This window comes from Lissotriton helveticus, chromosome 3_2 (assembly GCF_964261635.1).
Source record: "Lissotriton helveticus chromosome 3_2, aLisHel1.1, whole genome shotgun sequence".
Classification (NCBI taxonomy): Eukaryota; Metazoa; Chordata; class Amphibia; order Caudata; family Salamandridae; genus Lissotriton; species Lissotriton helveticus.
Window position 1 is genome coordinate 398,171,953 of NC_136062.1, and position 18,056 is coordinate 398,190,008.

Here is an 18,056-nt window from a genome sequence, read left to right on the forward strand (position 1 = left end):
TTTTTAGTCAGGATAATTTGAATCTGCCTAGGATATATTAGCTACTCAGACTTGCCACATAGGATTCCTACAGGAGTAACTGAGCTTGGTGAATGTGTTGGATTACACTATGTGATATGTAGCAGTTGTTTGTTACTGTCTCTGGGTTATCATACATTCTATCTTGCTTTTCTCTCTAAATCCTGTATGGAATTGTGGCCCTATATACATCTCTACTTGTATATCGCACTGCAGCGGCCCATCCTTAAGGGCGGAGGGGACCCTCCCCCTCACCCTATACCAAACGTGAAAAGTGTCTGTCAGGCTGAACATTTTGGTAGTGAGAGGCAGCACAAAGGCAGTTTGTAGGCACTGACAGTAAAGTAGTCATGGATGGAAATGCTTGCATGAAAAGGAACCACTGGTAAATACTCTGGGCATATTTCATTCCATTATTTACTAGCTTGTCTGTGTCATTACAGAACTTTCCCAAATACTCCGAAAGGACAGTATGAACTAGGCCACGTCCCTCCAAACGTGAACATAAGGCACTTCTATTGTGTTTCGAGTTTTATGGACCTCACCAGTAAGGTGCAGCTTGAGTTTGCAGATTCTGTAGCTAGGTGACACCTCAAAATACGGCTGAGCAAGGGTGCATGCATCTGCTTGTTTCAATAGACTCACCCTACTGCCCGTGTGCAACCCAAGAGTTAATGTGTAGCGGGGTGGGTGCTCCTCTGTGGTTGCCCATCTCAAATACATGGGAAAAAAACTCAGATTCAGTCACCTTTACACATATCTCATATAGAGAGCCACAGCAAGAGCTAGATGTGTATTATTTATTTATCTTATTTACAAAGTGCATTGCCACCTAACAGGTATCTTGGTGCTGTAGTACTCAATGGTGGGAGAGAGAGGGATACCATACAATGTGACATAACTCAGCCGTATGGTACTGGGTAAAAACTTCCTAAAACGCGCTCTAGGTTTTTGGAAAAAGCCACGTTTTAAGCCCTCTACTAAATGTAAAAGGTTAGCAAAGAGTCTTGGGGCAGCTGGAAGATCATTGCATAGTTGAGCTCAGGGCTGGACTGGGAACCAATGTGCTCGGCTGGCCCCCCGGGGGGTTGGGGAAATGCAGCCGAGCTGCTTGCGAAGGCTGCTTTTGGCCGAGTTTGCTACAGGATCCGATATTGCAGCTATGCTTCAAAAACGGCCCTGTAACAAAAACAGCCCCCAGGAGCCTAAAACCGGCCCCCACCCTGGCGGCCCACAGGGGAAACACCTGGTGCCCGCTACGGTCAGTCCGCCCTGGTCAAGCTGCTTCAATCGTGAACGCTCGTTCCCCTAGTCTCGTCTTTCTAAACCTGGCCAGCCTAGTTCGCTGAGGAGGGTACGCTTCTGTTGGGGGTATACCATTTCAGTCTCTTCTGCATGAGGAACAGTCTAGTGCCATGGAGGCATTTGAAAATATTGCAAAGGGACCAGCGCATTATTCTTTGCCGTTAATGGCAGCCAATATAAATCTTCCAGAGACCAGAATACAGAGAATCTTCTCTGCCTATTCAGGGCCCATTTCGCTGCCACTCTGGGGCAACTTTATTAGAAAGTCCCGGGCTTCTATCAGTAAGGCATTGCAATAATCCAGTCTGCTTAGAATGACACGGTGTACCACCAATGCTCTAGATCGGCTAGGAAGAAAGGATAGAATCTTTCAAATTGGTCCTCTGGTCAGTATAAAACATCATTCATTTCATTTACTCATGTTTTAATTCCAGCACGCAAGTGTTATAAATGTGTTATTAAATTTAGTAAAAGTGAGTGTTAAGAAAAAGCAAAAGTGCAAGATGAGTTGCTGTATTAAAACAGAGCATAATTGTAGTACTGTGACTACTACTGCTACTACTGTGTGACTTCTACTTCTAATAGTAATAATAAGATAATAGAGAGAGATGGATTAGTTGCTATTTTAAAGCAGAACATCATTTTAATACTGCTACAACTACTTCTGCTAATTATAATTACTACTATTATTATTATTATTGTTGTTGTTGTTGTTGTTAGCATTATTAACGCCAACAAAAGCATATGGTGATGAGATAACATCTGTCTAGGGAAGAGGAGTTGGCCTGACGGCTAAAGCGGTCGTCATCCAATATGGGGAACTGGGTTTGAGTCTCGGCAATGAGACTGAACATCCTATGATTCTGGGCAAATCACTTAAGGCCGCAATTCAGACGCTGTCCGACTGCGCATTGATAGGCGCATTTCCAGGAGCCTTACATCAGGAGGAGAACAGCGGGAGCCAAGAGTCGCCGCAACAGAAGGCAGCCACCGCGAGTAACCGCGAGCACCAGGCACGCCACCGCCGCCCCGGGACTTCAGGTCCCGGCAGCCACAGCGGCGGAGGCGCGTTCCCTGACGCGTCTGTAACGCGACAGGAGGGGCGTATTTAACCAGGAAGCCCTCGGTGTAGCGGGGGGAGCCGCAATTCAGACGCTGTCCGACTGCGCATTGATAGGCGCATTTCCAGGAGCCTTACATCAGGAGGAGAACAGCGGGAGCCAAGAGTCGCCGCAACAGAAGGCAGCCACCGCGAGTAACCGCGAGCACCAGGCACGCCACCGCCGCCCCGGGACTTCAGGTCCCGGCAGCCACAGCGGCGGAGGCGCGTTCCCTGACGCGTCTGTAACGCGACAGGAGGGGCGTATTTAACCAGGAAGCCCTCGGTGTAGCGGGGGGAGCCGCAATTCAGACGCTGTCCGACTGCGCATTGGTAGGCGCATTTCCAGGAGCCTTACATCAGGAGGAGAACAGCGGGAGCCAAGAGTCGCCGCAACAGAAGGCAGCCACCGCGAGTAACCGCGAGCACCAGGCACGCCACCGCCGCCCCGGGACTTCAGGTCCCGGCAGCCACAGCGGCGGAGGCGCGTTCCCTGACGCGTCTGTAACGCGACAGGAGGGGCGTATTTAACCAGGAAGCCCTCGGTGTAGCGGGGGGAGCCGCAATTCAGACGCTGTCCGACTGCGCATTGATAGGCGCATTTCCAGGAGCCTTACATCAGGAGGAGAACAGCGGGAGCCAAGAGTCGCCGCAACAGAAGGCAGCCACCGCGAGTAACCGCGAGCACCAGGCACGCCACCGCCGCCCCGGGACTTCAGGTCCCGGCAGCCACAGCGGCGGAGGCGCGTTCCCTGACGCGTCTGTAACGCAATAGGAGGGGCGTATTTAACCAGGAAGCCCTCAGCTCCGCGGGACGCGAGCGGGACGCCCGGGGCTAAGCCCGGGCAAAGGGCGGGCCCTCTTAGGCCCTCCAAGGCACGAGAAGGCCAGGCAAGGCCAATTCCCTGACATCTAACTCGCGGATACCAAGGTACTGTGCACTTGTCTTGATATCTGGCATAGCCTACAGTTTAGAGACCTTCCATCGTTAATCTCATCATAGTTGCATGACTCACACTGTATAGTGCATTCGCTTTTTTACATTGATTGTTCTCCTGAGGCACAGCTCATAGCATGGGGAAAAAATTGACACCTGCCCCAGTTGAAGCTGTGAACACCTTAGACTCGTATCTAGTTCAAGTCGTTAGCAGTATCAATAATAAGCGTAGACAATCTTTGGGCCTGAGTCAATCACCGCTGCTGCCTGAAGACAGTCCACTAACAGGTGCTGCTAGCACTGCAATGTCTGACTCATTGCTAGCCAATCCTCCGCTTATTATGGCCGATCCTGATTCCTCTGATAATGTCATCGAGACCGCTGACGATCTGGAGTCCTCGATGGGTAGAAATGATTTGATAGATTTGTCTGACAATACCCTCATTGATTCCAACAGTGAGATAGCCATCCAGAATGAAGACCAACAATCCCCACAGCCAGAGACACGCGCGGTTAGAGCGTGTAGAAAGCCACCTACTAAACGAGGGGGAAAACATTTAAGTAAGAAAAAGCCCGCAACACCTCCCCCTAGGAGTGATGATTATCTTTTCAACAGGATCCAAGATATGATTGACGTCAAAATCAGGACTATAATTAAACCTCTGATTGGTAAAGTGGATAAATTAACTGCTGAAGTGAGGAAGTTGAGTGGGGTCCACAATGTTTTGGCTAAGGAGGTAGAGAATCTCTCTTCCCTCGTAACAGATCTTACATCTACGGACGAGGAGGACTCCCCCACTGAAAGTAACTTACAGCCCACTCAGATTATTCAACAAGGGCCGGTTCCTTCTCCTTCATTGCTTTCACCACACGTCATGGATCAGAACGTTGAAACTGGAGTCCCTCACGTCGGCATAACTGACGCAACAGTGGTTGCGCACCAAGAGACTCCCGCAGCAGAATTTATTGTGGAAGCCTCACCGGTAGTTTTGGTGTTGGCCAATGTTCCAGTCCTTGTTCAAGATAAAATTGAGTCTAGCCAGGGTCTAAAAGACAAAGCCCTACATTGGCTCTCTAATAACATGCATATGGCTCAAGAAGGGCTGGACAAACTGGCTGGGGACATAGTTCTGACCAGGAGGGTATCCTGGATTGGCAGTAAGCCCAAAAAGTTTAAAGGCGACTGCGTTATTTTAAATTTCGCAAACGCCGAAGTTCTCCCAGACTTTTTAAATAATGTGTTTCCACCACAACGTCGCAGTGGTTCTATAATCCCATTAACTCTCAAGTTTTTCTATGATGAGATTCAGTCTGCCACTGTGCCTAATGCCATCAGGCAACATAAGTCTACTTGTGCTAGTAGCTGGGGGAGGGCCACTAGGCTACCACACCCAACTGAGTGGTTCCAGCCGATGGTACATCGGGATGTAGGAAGACCTAGCTACCCGTATGAGCAAAATCATCAGTTTGATCACCAGCATGATTTAAGAGTAAACGGGTGGGGGCCAGGTCCTTGGGGATTTAACCATAATGAGCGGGGCTTTAGGCCCACATTGTGGCAGAGATCGGGCCCTTTTCCGAACCACTCAAATAGTTCATACCCAAGTTGGAACGCAGCTTACAATGGTCACATTCAGCCATCTAATCCATCCGTGTGGGGTTTCGCCACAGGAAACCGATTCGGCCCCCTATCTGACTTAAATACCTGCGACTGACTTGCAATAGGAGCAGATCAGGTACGCGAGGGGCCCAGCAATCAAAATACTAGTAATAATGGTTTTATAACAGAGAAACACTCTAGCTCGCAAATGTGTAAGGCAGCGGTTGAGTCTCACCCATCTATAAATCTTACCCAGCAACTAAATCTATCTGGGCTTGTGGCTGGTGAGAAACCGGGTGTCAATGGAGAAGACACACAGTGTCGAGGTCACGGGGAAACTAGAGAGGTATTTCCATCGCCAGTCACATCGGAAGGAGACCCTGTGGGCGGAAATGAGCCAAGCGAAATCATTGACTCGTGTAAGGTCATAAGCTGGAATATAGCAGGACTAAACTCTAAAAATCTGGACCCAGTCTGGCGGAGCTTTATTGCAGAACATCATATTATCGCTCTGCAAGAAACCTGGGTCACATCCAGCGATATCTGGTAGAATGGGCAGGGCTAAAGGGGGTTTGGCGCTCTTCTTTGCTCTGAACTTAAAAGGAAGTTACAGGCAGATCAACTCTGATTCTGACAACATCTTAATAGTAGAAAGGGTGATCAGTAAAACTAGTAGGACTCTATACGTTAATTTTTACAATTCTGGGAATAGTGATTACGCCGGTCGTAATATTTACAGCCTGGACAGCATTTTAAACAAAGTCTCACAGAATATCGTATTTGCTTCTGAGTTTATTTTAGTAGGTGATTTTAATATTCATTTATGTAATCTAGATTGTAAGGGATTCGAAGTTGATGAAGTGGATGACGCGGCACCTTTAGGTCCTCATTTTGTACATCCTGCTGAGGGTAAGGAACTTGAAGATTTACTCGCCACCTATAATCTGTTTGAACCCGACTATGGTTTGAGAACGCCAACTTTTGTGGGCGGCAACCATGGAACGGTGATAGATTATATTTTTGTCTCAATGGGTATTCTCAATCGAACTATTGCCTACCGTACTGTAGAAACCCACTATAGTGATCACAACCCAGTATTATTGGAAGTGGCATGGGGAGCCCAGATGGGCGCTTCACCATCAATTGTAAAAGCTTCACACCCCCTGAGGACTACCGACCAAGACAGAAGATTGAAGTGGGCAAAAGTGATCCCGGATAATTTCTACAAAAAATGTTTCCCTAAGATAAAAAAACAGGTGGAGCTTTGTCAGAATCCGGATGCCCAGGGGAAACAGATTGTAGAAGCTTTTGAGGAGATATGCGTCCAGGTCTCTAGTGAGCTGTTAGCTAAACCTATTCAGAGACCTAAAGGACACAAGCGCTGGTTTGACACAGCATGCTCGAAGGCCCACAGAGACCTGCTGGCGGCATTAAAAATCGTACCAAGGGCAACAGATAACATTGTGAGGCTAAGGAAAGTCTATAAGTCAGCAATAAAAAACCGTAAAGACTCCATCAAACACGAAACATGGGAAAACCTCCAGTCAGCGGCAGTATTGAAGGACAGTAGGAGGTTTTGGGAGATTATTAAGCAGCCTTTATTCTCCGAAGACAAAAATGAACCCATGGACTGCGTGATTGCTGACGATAAATGGTTGTCTTTTTTCAAAAGTGTATATGGGGCCGACGAGGGGGATGAGGGCATCAATAAGGGTTTATTGTCCAACGGATCCGCATACCCTATCGTCTTTAACCCACAAGAAGTTGAAAAGGCACTTAAGGAAACTACAAAACATAAGGCACCCGGTCCGGATGGAGTCCCGGCTGACTTTTTTATGCACTCACCTAAACTATGGTCGAACGTTTTGTGTAGTGTGTTTAATGCTGTTACCGACAACTCAGCCCCCGCTTCTTGGGCAATATCTACCATCGTCCCTATTTATAAAAATAAAGGTCAGCGGGACGACCCAGCATTCTATAGACCCATTTCACTTTTGGACTCAACTGTAAAAGTTTTGGGCAGAGTCCTTTTGCATAGATTAAAGGAGAATGTGGAGGGCTGTGGTGGGCTGTCCGAACTGCAATATGGTTTTAGAGAAAGAAAAGGCACAATCGAGCAGTGCATTAACTTGCACTTACTCATTTCAAAGTATACGGTGGCCAAGGAGGGGTCCGTGTATTTAGCTTTCATGGACCTCTCTTCGGCTTTCGACCTTGTTAATAGGTCCAAACTATGGTTGATCCTTTTGGAATTAGGCATAGATAAAGCATTGGTCACATTTATGGCCACTTTGCACCAGGAGCTTTTTGCAGCCGTCCGAGTGTCTAACAATGGAAGGTGTACCCCTTTATTTAAATCTTTAAAGGGGGTTCGGCAAGGCTGCATTTTGGCCCCCACGCTTTTCACGATCTATATTAATGGCCTGGGGGCATACCTGCGAGGCAGGGGCACGGACGTTCCACGTGCAGGAGAAGCCCAAATTCCGGCACTCCTGTACGCGGACGATGCCGTGCTTATTGCCCGCACCGGTATTGGTCTTCAGGTTCTCCTGAATGCCTTTGGCTCCTTTATGGAGAAATTGGACCTCAAGATTAATGTGTCTAAATCGCACACAATGGTCATGGGCCGGGATTGTGCAAAAAAGAGCTATAAAACCTTTTTTTGCAGTGGGGTTCAAGTCTCCAAGGTCACAACATTTCCCTATCTGGGCGTTTTGTTTGACCACAAAGGGACGTGGGGCCCACAGATAAGCGCAAAGCGCCTGTCGGTAACCAGATCCGCCTCAGCTCTCTTAGGTTTTGCAAGCAAGTTGGGAGCAAGACCCATGGAAGCCTTGTTAAAAACCTACAAGTGTAAACCTGTGGCCATTGCCTTATACGGATCCCCCTTGTGGGGATACGTAAATCTTGACCCCATCCAGAGAGCTGAGAATAGATTTATTAGATCACTCATATCTGTCCCTCAATCAACTTCAACTTATTCTATCCACAAGGAAGTGGGTTTAGCGTATTTATCAGACCTATTGAGCCTAGCGCCCCTGACTATGTGGATGAAAATGTGGTTAAATGAAGACCTCTCATTGAACCACAGTATCTTGAAGGACGTTCTATCTTTAGACAAACACAGGAAAATCCCATGGCTGGAGTATTTGATTAAATCCTTCACGAATTTGGGTCGCCCAGAACTTTTCTTTTGTCCAGAAAAAATCAGGGCCCAAGATATAGGGCAAATTAAAAAGCTATTTTACGAAAAGAAGGAAGCGTGCCGTGAGGTAGCTGAACTGCAGAAACCAGCAGTCAGGGCACACTACCTTTTGGTAAGTGAACCCCATCTTGCACCTTATCTCAGCTTCGTTACAATCCCTTACCATAGGTTTTTATTAATTAAATTTAGGTTCAATCTTTTACACTTTCACCTTGGTTCTTTTAACGGTTGGCAGAAGCCGGAACAAGCCGCCCCCTGCAGCTGCGACAATTTTTCGGTGCAGGACACAATGCATTTTGTCATGTTTTGTAGCTTGTATCATGAGCAGAGAAAAAAATACCTGCTCCCCATTTTGAAAGAAGCAGGGTTCACACAGGTGCGCCCTGCGCTGCTCTTTTTACAGCTCTTGACAAATCCTTGCACTACTTTTAGTATCGCAAAATTTTTAGTGGCAGCTGCAAGGGCCAAAGCCAAAGCCATCGGCAATTCTCTGTCTTAAAAATGTCCCTATTTAGGGGAAATAAGCATGCATCTTCTTGTATAAAATGAATTCTTAAATTTGTATATAGTATTTAATATGTGTTTGTTTTTTAGGCAGATGCTTTTTAGGAATATTGTACGTCTAAACATGTTTTTTATGTAATATTATATGCTTGTTTTGTGTGAATGTTTTGTCTCTTTGTATGACTTGGAATAAGTTGAATAAAGATATTCTGACTGACTGACTTAAGGCCATATGCATGAAAGTGACATTTTGCGATTCTCAAAAAGCGATTTTTAGAGAATCGCTATTTGAGAATCGCAAAATGCTATGTATGTAGGATTTGCAAATAATTTTGTAAATCCTACATATTCATTAATTGCGAATCGCAAATTGCAATTCGCAATTAAGGAATACCTCTCCATTCATTCCTATGGGCCCAGAGGCCCATGAGAATGAATGGGAAGACATACTCAATTTGCGATTCTCAATTAGAGAATCGCAAATTGAGAATGCAATTTCAAGGGTGCCAGGGTGTCAAAAGGACACCCTGTTGTACTCCTGAAATGTGCATGAGTGCACACATACACGCCCTTAGGGCATGTTTGTGTGCCACATGGCACTTTGAAAAATGCAAAAAAGTACATTTTTCAAAGAAATCGCAAATTACCACCAACTTAAAGTTGGTGGTAATTTGCGATTCCTTATGGCCTAATTGCACTTTTTCTGGGCCTCATACATTGCATTTACGGAATCGCATTTTGCGATTCCTTAAATGCAATCTCAAAATAGGGAATCGCAAATTTGCGATTTCTTACTTTGAGAGGTTGTTTTGCTCACACACATACAACTTAGCTATTTTGCGATCGCAAATGCCGAAATTCGGCGAATTTAGGCGTTTGAGATCGCAAAGCAGCCTTCATACATATGGCCCTTGATCTCCCCGTGCCTACCAAAAAAAGACAACAAAAAATTAATTTGTCCTAATTAAACGCAACTGGAACTGGTGCTATGTAAAGCGCTCTGATACCCGATTCGGGTCAAGTTTGCGCTAATAAAACTCCGTAAAATAAAAAAATAAAATCAGTCTTAAAAAGTCTTCTGAGTGTGAGGAGAGCCTAATGCAGTAAAACCTCTCCGAAGGTGGACGCTAATCTGGGGACAGCGGTCTCTGGGTGTATAATGTTGAATATAGAGACATGACACAAAAGGAAGATCCGCTATCTTGTTGTACTCCCGCCGGCTGTTGTTCAGTACCCTCTCTAGGACCACTTCCTGTCAGGAGGAGGAAGTGGTCAGAATTGGCGTAGGGCTCGTGTAGTGTTCAGCGAACCTGCAGAAGACTCCAAACAGTGTTCGCAGACTATAGTATACCTGGTGAACCCAGGAGGACACTTAAAAGTAAGAAATACACTGTTGGGCTATAAACACTCAGGTGCAGCTGTACGAGTAACGTGTGTTTATTGAAGCTGAGGAGCATGGGCGTCCGCAGAAATGTTTCCGGGGGGGGCAAAATTTTAACTTCATCACTCGCCTTCCAGAGGGGGGGGGGGGGAATTTTAACTTTATCACTCGCCTTCAAGGCACGTTTAATGCAGACGGCCCATTGTCATTCTTTATGTGATAATCAGCAGCAGAGAGAATGACAATGGGCCTGTCCACAGTCTGCTCGAGGTCGGGGAGGGGCTGCTGCAGCCTCTAGGGTTCAAAGAGAAGTGCGAGAGGCCCCAAGTGAGAGAACATTTAAACTCCTGGGGCTTCTCGCAGGGGAACAGCCTGCTGTAATCTTGAACATTACGGACCAAAAGGAATGGGACCGGCGATCCAGGGGGGGGCAAGCGCACCCCCTTGCCCTCCCCTGCGGACGCCCATGCTGAGGAGCATTGGTAGCTCTAGCTTCCTATCTTGTGTCCACCATCCACCCATCTCCCACCTTCCTCTCCTAATTGAACATAAACATTCCATGCATGCAAGCTACTCTAAGCATTCCACGTAGCTAAGCAACATAACATGAACGTGTGATGCATTTTGGAATGTTTGGATAATAATGGACAGCTCATTTTCTATTATAATGGACAGCTAAGTAATGTCGGTCTGTTTGCACTTTGGTAAGATAATGTACAGAGAACAAAGGGCTCGTAAGAACTAATTGGATGATGTACATTCATTATTCAAACAGATTGTCATGCTTAGAAAACAAAGACTGATTGGTGAAAAGGAAGCCAGACCAAGGGACTGACTAACTGCCATTGATTGATGTGTTCTGGCCGCCAGCCAGTAAGTATGGGACTTCATTCCATGAATAATGGGGGGGGGAGGGGGGGGGGGTTGGGGGACCACAGCTGTTTTTGCATTCCAAAAGTAGCAAACTTTGTAATTACAATACCTTCATGTTTACTTAGCGTCCGGTTCACGACTAAAGAGTGAATTGTTCTATTCTTTGTGGAACAAACTACCAGAGTAGATGATTGTTATTTTGGAATTCCAAACTACTGCAAAGTATATAAAAGCAGCCAGATTTTATGTTAAACAGATTATTTGCTCAATGTAGGACATGAAATTGCAATAGTACGGGAAACGTTGACCTCTCTGCTTGACTACATCATTCTGCAGATGACCACAGCGTTCCCTCGAGGTGTTTGTAGATGTTGGTGAACAAGACTTTAAGTCGATGGAAACTTTGGAAAGAATCCGCATCCAGAATTTCAGCAAGTGCATATGTTGTATTATAATAAATTGCACATTTTAAAATTTCTAGGGCTGATTCGCAAAGCAAAAGCAAACCGAAAAACCGAAAATTCAATAATTTACTTTTATGCCTTTTATAGCATAAAAATGTGTTAGACCTAGCAGCCTTAGGGTGGTCTTGCCACAACTTTTGGCCTGCCTTTCTCAATTGTTCTGTCATCATTTTTGCTGGCTTTAGGACTCTGCATACTTTACTACTGCTAACCGGTGCTAAAGTGCTTGTGCGCTCTACCCTAAACATAGTAACATTGGGTCATACCCAGTTGGCATATTTAATTTACTTATAGGTCCCCAGTAATGTAAACTGCATGTGCAGTATAAATTAAGTGCTACTAGTGGGCATGCAGCACTGATTGTGGCACCCACATAAGTGGCACCTTTACCATGTCTCAGGCAGCCATTGCAGGGCCTGTGTGCAGTTTACTGCCACTTCGACTTGGCATTTAATACTACTTGCCAAGCCTTAAGCACCCCTTTTATTACATATGTCACCCCCAGGGAAGGCCCTTGGAAACCCAAAGATCAGGGTGTTATGTAACAAAAAGTAGAACAAGTACTTTAATGCCTTATATGTCCTAGTAGTGATAAACAGCTAAATTTGTTTTTCAATTTGTTTTTCACTGCAGTGAGGCCTACTCCTCCCATAGGCTAGCGTTGAAAATTCCTGATCAGAAAGGAGCAGCTCTTTCATGTTACATATCTATGGAATGGAAATGATAAATCCTCCTTCCCAGTAAATTCGGATTTAACATTACTATTTGACAGTACTCTTTGTGCATTCCTTCTAGACAGATACAAGAAGAGTTGGGTGCAGGTTAGCACCATCTGCATTCCGATGGTTCCTCCTGGGCAGATGAGAGGAAGGGGCTCACCCTGATACTACAAAGGGTAGTGGCCTGTATCCCACAGAAAGTACTGATAACATACTTGCCAGTCTGTAGTGAGGTTTGGTTTGAAATGAAAATTGGTGCACTTCAAAACTACTCTTTTAAGTCTCACTTACATCAAAGGCACATTTGGGAATAAGTACTGGATCTCTGACCCCATCAAATCAGACACTCCTGGATCTTGTCACATAGAACGCTCAAGTGTCAGAGCTATAATGACCAGCACAAATTTTCACTATTAGTAATGCCTAGCTAGAAAGTAGTACCTTGTGCGACACGGTCGAGGATGTGACCCATATACACCCCCTGATAGTGGCTAAACAGTCACTGAAACATATATCACAAAAGATTGACCGGCACCAAGGTTTATATACAAGTACTTAATTATCAGATTTGTATATTTGACAGGTGTTGTTGATGTTCAGAAGAAAACTTCCCACAAATAAGAATCTCAAAAGAAGTTGATTGAAGATTTTCCAATTTTCTTTATTGAATTTCTTAATTAAAAATAACAGAATTGCTTGTTGCCAACGCGTTTCGTCACATCCGTGACTTCTTAAGGGCTGTAAGCGATTATATAAAAACATACATATTATAATACAATACAAATACATCTCTCTACAGTTAACAATTTATTAAAAACACGCACATAGCACCTGTCATTTCATATAGTGTTTTCAAGATCAGTAAGAAACTCTTATAATCATTTTTCAAAACTTTTCGATATCTTAATCCGATCAATATTCTGGGGAAGTTTAAGCCATAAAAAAAGTCTTGACATATGAATCAGGTAGTTTAAAAGACAAATCGGGAGGAGACATGCTAAAAGAACTACCTTCTGTTTTGTAGTTTGTAGTGAGGGCTACACAATAAACATATGTAGCAAATATCTTTTGACCACAATAACCACGGTATAGATAACTGTTCTGTATGTATAGAATTCCATTATATCTATATTTCATGAAAACAATCTCTTAGTTTTCATACCTCAATAAGTAATTTTCTCGGAGAATTTATTTATAACGACAGTCACCATATAGTTTCTATGTATTCACAGTCTGATATCTAGAGGTGAGATAACAAAAGGTTACTAAATCACAAAAAACAAAATAAGCAACATAACACTATTTGAAATTGTTGACATTTTTTGTATACATATTTATGAAATAAAAATATTTACAACCAGTTGGACAACTATCACATAGAAGTTTATCCCTCCTAGGTCTAAACAGAGAGAGGAGAACAATCTTGACCTGTATGTCCAGTATAAAGACATTGCAAACCATTGATGTTTATGCCTCTATCATTGCTCCTTACATTGCATAATGTTGTGCATAACACAGTATATGTGTCTATAATGTGTTTTAATTCAGGAATTTATTAATAATTTAGATAGGAGTCACTTTGAGATGTGTCCCTCCTCAGCCTTAATACAGAACAATCTTTACCTTTCTATTCTATCACTCAATTACATACATGTAGAAAACAACCTTGGAATACATCTCGCTGTATTTTGCTAGAATGTCTTGATTTATTTAATTTCCACATCTATTTATAAGAGAACCTAACCAATAAGTTGGAGATTTGCTACAGAAATACTTATACTACTATATATATATGCTCTGTCCCTGGATTAAAAAGACATCTTATCCATCTTGCATACAGTGAGATTTAACACTTACATTCAAAATGATATGTTCAGCGTGTCCCCCTCTGACCATTCAGTACAGTACATGGAAAGTACCTCCTGTTCTTTTGTAGAGCTTTAATCAATTAGTATCTCGTGGCCAGCGCCTGCACATAATATATATATAAAGAAAGATTGAGGGGAAAGTAACCGACCAGTATATATAGTTCTTACAATATCAGTGAAGGATGTTGTGTCTCAAATAAGGTACAACATCAAACTAAATACATGTGGAAGCCTGACATACACATATTATATGCGCTATCCTGATTTGAGCCTCAAATATGGAACTAGAAAGCAAAGGTCTATATAAATCGGACCCCATATCCTAAGGCCCAAGGGAGCGCACTCGTAGGTTTGCCAAGCAAACCGAACATACTGGCGTAATTAAATGCCACTGTAGGTGCATCAAAAATTTAGTTCGGGACTGGCATAGAGATACATATCATACTAGCGATACAGTGCATATATGTTGTTTCAAACAAACAGTGAAATTGCATGTGGGTCAAATCTTAAGTCCTGGGAAACGAAAAGAATCTCTACTCTGTCTTGACCCCCTCGACATCAGTAATTCTAAGTGACATGTACGGACACCGCAATTTAATACTCCTACGGTACCATACGAAATATGACCCAAACTGCCGGTAATATGTTGAAAAAGGTATACATTGAGACTTATCCTAGTAGTCATCCATAAATTAATGCCCCTGTCATAAAGTGGGATATTAGTACAGGACTAACATTAAATTTCTGTCATAATGTGATACGGTGCATACATCATGTTACACATGCTCGATGCAAACGCATGAATAAAACAGCATTTCTTAAATATCAGAGGGCCCTGCCATGTGTATTGAAATGCCGGCACTTTCAAGTCTGAAATAACAGACAGGCTTTTAATAATTAGATTCCCCACGATTGCAAATATCCGTCAAAGTGTGGATTATATAACTCAGAACTGTCACAGATTAAATAGCTTTTGAAAGCGTTCGAGATATTTATCATCGCAGTTACAGACCGAGTTAGCCAGTGCAACAAACATGCAAGCTTGAAGGCGCCTGCTTATGAGAGGAAAATTGGTGCACTTCAAAACTACTCTTTTAAGTCTCACTTACATCAAAGGCACATTTGGGAATAAGTACTGGGTCTCTGACCCCTTCCAATCAGACACTCCTGTATCTTGTCCCTACCGCTTTCAGTGGACTGTGGTGCGGTCCAACCGGCTCAACAAGACTGCATTTCTGGCAGGACTGCTTTTCTGCTTGCTGCCCTGCTGCCTTCTGCTCCCTGACTTTGCTGGAAGGAGAGCTGGACTTCCCTTAAGACTGATCTCCAAGGGTTTGTTAGCTTGCCTCCTATTTCTCAAGTCTCAGGGACACAAAAGACTTCCTGCAGTTCTGCTGGTACTGCTGGACTCTGCATTCTGTAAATTCTACCATTGACTGAGGTGCCCCCTCCAAGTACTGGGCCTCAGTAGTGGGTTCTACAGCTGAGTTTGTGCCGAATCCAATGTGAAGCAACATGTACCCTCACAAAGCCTTGCCGCATAGCTGACAGCTCTCGGAACTAACACACGATGACGTAAAGCCCCATTGTACAGCCTCGCCGCACAGCCCTGCCAAACAGCCTCTCGGCAGCGACACTGTGCGCCACGTAGACTGCGCCCCAGGATCCAAGGTACTGTGTTCAGCATGCCCAAGTGGGTCCTAGTGGGTCCCTGTAGCCTGCCTGCACTCCATTGCAGTCGGCCTTACTTTGGATTTGCACCGGTCCCTTGCGACCTGAAGTAACCTCTTTAGCGTTACCTGTTTCTAAGCAATTTCTTGCATTTATTTCTTTAACATAAAATATGTTGACATCTACATTTTGGAGTATGATTGTTTTGGTCTTGTCTTACTCAGATAAATATTATCTATTTATCTAATCTGTTGTGGGGTATTTTTGTTGTGTATTTATGATGTTGTTGTATGAGTTATTGCACAGATACTTTATACATTGATTTCTAGGTCAAGCCTGCCTACTCTCTGGTAAGCTACCAGAGGGTGAGCACATGATAATTTAGAATTGTGTTGTGACTTAGCCTGACTAGAACTGTGGTCTTTACTTGGATAGGGTGCATACCTCTGCCAACTAGAAACTCAATTTATAAAACTATTGTTTGTAATGTGCAAACTTTCCAAAAGCAAGCTTGAGTATCTGCCCACATAATGGAATAGCAGGCATACACCTAGCTTTGATATTTTGGTATTACACGCAAAAGAAGAGCAAACATACACCAAGTTTGGATATTTGCCCACGCAATAGAATAGCAGGCATATGCCAAGATTGGGTAACTGCCCACACAATAGAATAGCAAACATATACCAAGCTTCGGTATCTCCCCACGCAAAAGAATAGCAGGCATACGCTAAGATTGTGTATCTGCCCACACAATAGAATAGCAAACATGCACCAAGCTTGGGTATCTCCCCACACAACAGAATAGCAGGCATGCATCAAACTTGGATATCTGCCTACACAACAGAATATCAGGCATGCACCAAACTTGGATATCTGCCTATAATAATCTACATTTGTAAAGCGCACAATCACTCGTAAGGGTCTCTAGGCGCTGGGGGCCGTCGGGAAGATTAAGCAAGCTATTGCCCAGGGTCACATGGTGCTGGGCTAATCTGCCGCCGGTGCTGGGGATCGAACCGTGATCCTGTGATTCCGGAGTCAGTCGCCCTGGCCGCGGCGCCACACCTCTTCCGTCTACACAACAGAATAGCAGGCATGCACCAAACTTGGATATCTGCCTACACAAAAGAATAGCAGGCATGCACCAAACTTGGATATCTACCCACACCATGGAATAGCAGGCATACACCTGGCTTGGATATCTGCCCACACCATGGAATAGCAGGCATGCACCAAGTACGGATATCTACCCATACCATGGGAGAGCACGCATGTATTAAACCCTACCCCTACAAATGGTGATTGGAAAGACTATCAACCAAATAAGGGTTAGATGGAATGGACACATGAACATTAGTATTATTATTATTAGTAATATTATTATTGGTATTATTGTCATTAATAATAACAATGATATTAGTATATTCTTTTTAATATTACTAATAATAATAAACAATATTATCATCAGTATTATACATACATGTATTAATTATTATCTCACTAGCATTCTTATTATTATTATGAGTAGTATTAATATAATCAATAATAAATAATAACAAGGACAACAATAGGATTGTATATACTTGATATTTAATATTAAATGCCTATTATGATTATTATTTTTATTGTTATTATTATTGGATAAAATACCTTTGCGTTAACAGTTTACAATTATTATTAGTAGTAGTAATACTGCTAATATTAATAATAATAATAGTAAACCTATTTATACAATCAGATTTTCTCCAGGCGCCCATCACTTTTTAATACGAACGCGTCTTCTTTCCAGTGTACCCTGTAGAATATAGAGTGCACCCTTCTTTTTAGATGGAGACACCCAGATCAGCCCGGTGTGCGGACGCCCTTCCACAGTGCCTCCTGAGTGTACACAAGCGTCATGAAAATATTTACAAATAATGAGCTTGTTGCAAAGCGGAGGTTCCTTAGTAGGCGGGTGGACCCATGGTTTCCTTCCAACTCTAGTGGGCTTTGGCCCAATGAATTACTTCTCAGCGCACCTGGACCCTTGGAACACTGGTGGCAGCAGCATAAGACATCTACAGATACTTCTGCTGAAGTGCACACTCTTGTGCAGAATTTAAATTAGTGAATCACAAGCAATTGGCAGGGCTTGAGTCAGGGTACCACTCCCTTTACCCAGTGACTCTATAGACCCATGCGATTGGAATGTTACCTGTGTAATTACTATTGTATTATGAATAACGCAAAGCAAGGTGAGTTGTAACACCAGGACTGGCAGACATCGCCCACATGACAGTGGAGAACTTGAGAGCTCGATAACTGGAGCAAATGGAGACACACATTCACTCTTTGGCCTCTCTGGGGTGAGATCGGTTCTCATTCAGAACTCTGCTCACGCGCTGGCTTCTCTGATGCAATCGTATCTAA

General features: G+C 43.8%; 1 protein-coding gene across 2 annotated transcripts in view; it reads left to right on the plus strand.

Moving 5' to 3' along the window:
* The window catches only part of EHF (ETS homologous factor), a 111,736-nt gene that overhangs the window by 42,397 nt on the left and 51,283 nt on the right, over positions 1-18,056 (plus strand). The window contains exon 2 of one of the 2 annotated variants that reach the window (XM_078684310.1): positions 10,825-10,922. The exons of the other annotated variant lie outside the window; for it this stretch is intronic. Coding sequence (XP_078540436.1) covers positions 10,902-10,922 — 21 coding nt within the window. The 5' untranslated portion in view covers positions 10,825-10,901. The remainder of the gene's footprint in view (positions 1-10,824; positions 10,923-18,056) is intronic. 2 annotated transcript variants of the gene reach the window in all.